General features: G+C 37.8%; 1 protein-coding gene across 1 annotated transcript; it reads right to left on the bottom strand.

Annotated features, from left to right (window-relative positions):
- Window positions 1-286: 286 nt before the first annotated feature.
- Window positions 287-1,652, bottom strand: LOC102663969 (uncharacterized). The gene is made up of 2 exons (XM_006603248.1): window positions 1,533-1,652; window positions 287-892 (listed from the first exon to the last, which is right to left on the bottom strand). Exons 1-2 carry the CDS (start codon window positions 1,650-1,652, stop codon window positions 287-289), a joined length of 726 nt encoding a protein of 241 aa, XP_006603311.1.
- Window positions 1,653-2,810: the final 1,158 nt, after the last annotated feature.

Below are 2,810 nucleotides of genomic sequence, written 5' to 3'. Positions count from 1 at the left end.
ATTTGAATTGGTGATGAGTGGTTTCTATGAATTACCTGCAAGAAAAACATATTTCAAGTGTGGAGGTAAGGCTTTCAGATCTATTGCTGCTTCCTTTGGCTTCTCTTCCTCTTTTATTTCTTCAAAGAGAGATTGGTTGTAAGGAATTTCTTTGAAGGCATCTAGCTGTTGGAGACATTTTGAATTTTTCTTTGCTTCAACTTCACTTATCTCCTCAAATGCTTCAATCAATGTTTTTTCTAACCCATCTTTTCTTTGAATATATTTTCTAGAGTCAGAAATTACCTTATCCAAGATATCCATTTGAAAACACTCCCCCTTTATCTTTTGGGTGCTTCATGGCTTTGAAGACATTAAATTGCACTTCATCAACTTGGACTCTGACAGTGAGTTTTCCATCATCTACATCAATCATTATTTTGGCATTCTTCATGAAAGGTCTACCAAGAATTAATGGAACTTCATTGTCTTCATCCATGTCCATCACCACAAAGTGAACTGGAAAGAGAATTTTGTCGACTTTCACTAATACATCTTCAATAATATCATAAGGATGCTTGATAGTTCTATCAGCTGGTTGCAATGCCATCCTTGTGGGTCTAATTTCAATTTCTCCAATGCGTTTGATCATGGATAAGGGCATGAGATTGATGCCTGCACCTAAATCAAGAAGTGCCTTACCCACCGATAATTTCCCAATAGTCACAAGAATTGTGAAACTACAAGGATCTCGTGATTTTTCCGGAATGGATTTTTGGATGATTGCACTGCATCCTGCTTCCAGCTCTACTGTTTCATCATCTGTGATTCTCCTTCTCTTTGTAAGAAATTCTTTCATGAATTTGGCATATGTTGGCATTTTCTCTAATGCTTCTGAAAAGGGAATGTTAATCTGGAGTTTTTTAAAGATATCTAAAAAACGTGAGTACTACTTTTCCTTATCCTTTTTTATGGAGCGTTTGGATAAGGAAGATGTTGAATTGGTGGATGATCTAGTACAACTTTTCCTTTGTTAGATGCTGGCAATTTCTACTTTTCTACTTTACTCATTTCCTTCTCTTCCTCTTTAGCTAATACTTCATTTTTTTGCTTTTTTTCGACTACTTTTTTATCACTTATTTTCACAACTCCTTCATTTGTCTTGTTCTCACTAAACTCACTTTCGTCCTTCAAACCAACCACTGTCCCCCTCCTAGTTGTAACTGCCTTACACTATTCTCTTGGGTTGACCTTTGTGGTTGCTGAGAAGGATCCACTTCCGTGCTCAGACATTTGTTTCGCCAATTGTCCTACCTGAACCTTTAGATTTTTAATATAAACATCAGTGTTCTTTTGGTTTGAGATGGATACCTGCATAAATTGGTTTAAAGTATCTTCTATCTTGGACAATCTATCTAGTTGAGCTTGTTGTTGTTGTGGACCTTTATTTGAAGAACCTCCATAAGAGTTGTTAGAAGGACCTGCAAAAGAAGTGTTATTTGGACCAAAGTATGCATTATTATGTGGTCTCCAGCCATAAGGCTGATTTGAACCTGAGCCACCCCTATAGCCTTGGTAGCTTCCTTGAAAGTTTTGTTGAGGTCTGGCTTGGTTCTGCAGATAATGGGCCTCCTCTTCTTGTCGTCCATCACCAAGTGTTGAACAGTGGCCATTTTGATGGTTACCTCCACAAAAATCACATCTCAAAATTTGTTGAACTTGGTGAGCTTGATGTGTTTTCTGTGGTCCACCTTGGTGATATTGCTAAGGAAGTTGGTCTATCTGCTTTGTTAAGGCCTCAATTTGTTGCGTTAAGAGTTTGTTTTTTTCTAGAATTGCATTTTGAGTGTCTAGCTCCATTATGCCTTTTCTTTGAGTCGGAGCTCTATCATGATGACTTTGATAATCACTGGCTGCTATGGAGTCAATGATAACTATGGCTTCCTCCGAACTCTTGGACATCATAGTGCCTCCAGCTGAGGCATCAAGGATCATCTTGGTTTGAGGTTTCAAACCACTATAAAAGATATGCAGTTGTGCAATATCACCAAAGTTATGGTTCGGGCACCTCCGCAACAAAGCTTTGAATCTTTCCCACATCTCACAGAGAGGTTCGTCAGATCCTTGGGAAAACGTCACAATGGAAGATTTTGCACTAATAAATCTTGAAGGAGGAAAGAACCTCACTATGAATTTCTCCTCCACCTCTTCCCAAGTGTTGAGGCTTTTATTTGGATGTGATTGGAGCCATGTTTTTGCCTTACCTGCTAATGAAAATGGAAAAGCTCTGAGGTAGACAGCTTCGGCATCTTCGTCAAAAGCTCCCATAGTAATGCATAGTTCCATGAAGGTAGACAAATGTGTGTATGGATCCTCATAATCTAGTCCAGCAAAGGGATGTGAGCTGATTAGGCTAAGCAGTGCTGGCTTTAATTCCATGACCTTATTGCTGAAAGGAGGAATGACTATGCTATTGTAATGTTTTGGTCATTGTTGATAAGCAGAGTCACCCAGAGTCCTCCTTGGTGGTCTATTTCCTTCTCTTCTTTCAGCCATGTTATTTTCTACAAGTGGTTTATCAGTTGAAAGATAATTAGAAGAAGAAGACTTACCCAAAGTTATAGTGGTTGATTGTTTCTTTTTCTTTCTAATCTTCCTTTCAATCTTGGTAATTTTCAAATCAAATTGTGTTGTATCTGCTGGCTTTTTACCTCGCATAAAGGAAAAAAGAACATACTACAATAACTTGTAAGCGCCAAGGTTAGTGAAAATAAAAGTAAGAGAAAATTTTATACAAAATTTAAAATGAAAGAAATAAGTACAAAGGCAAG

The sequence above is a fragment of the Glycine max genome, chromosome 18 (genome assembly GCF_000004515.6).
Source record: "Glycine max cultivar Williams 82 chromosome 18, Glycine_max_v4.0, whole genome shotgun sequence".
Classification (NCBI taxonomy): domain Eukaryota; kingdom Viridiplantae; phylum Streptophyta; class Magnoliopsida; order Fabales; family Fabaceae; genus Glycine; species Glycine max.
The sequence above is the reverse complement of the archived record's forward strand: the minus strand, read 5'-3'. Positions and strand labels throughout refer to the sequence as shown.

What these genes read in the sequence shown, in the direction of transcription:
- LOC102663969 (XM_006603248.1), bottom strand. Translation starts at nt 1,652, where the DNA reads ATGGCCACTGTTCAACACTTGGTGATGGACGACAAGAAGAGGAGGCCC. An exon ending in AGGCTATAGGGGTGGCTCAG is followed by an intron (nt 893 to 1,532) that starts GTTCAAATCAGC and finishes AAAAAACTCCAG; the next exon opens with ATTAACATTCCCTTTTCAGA.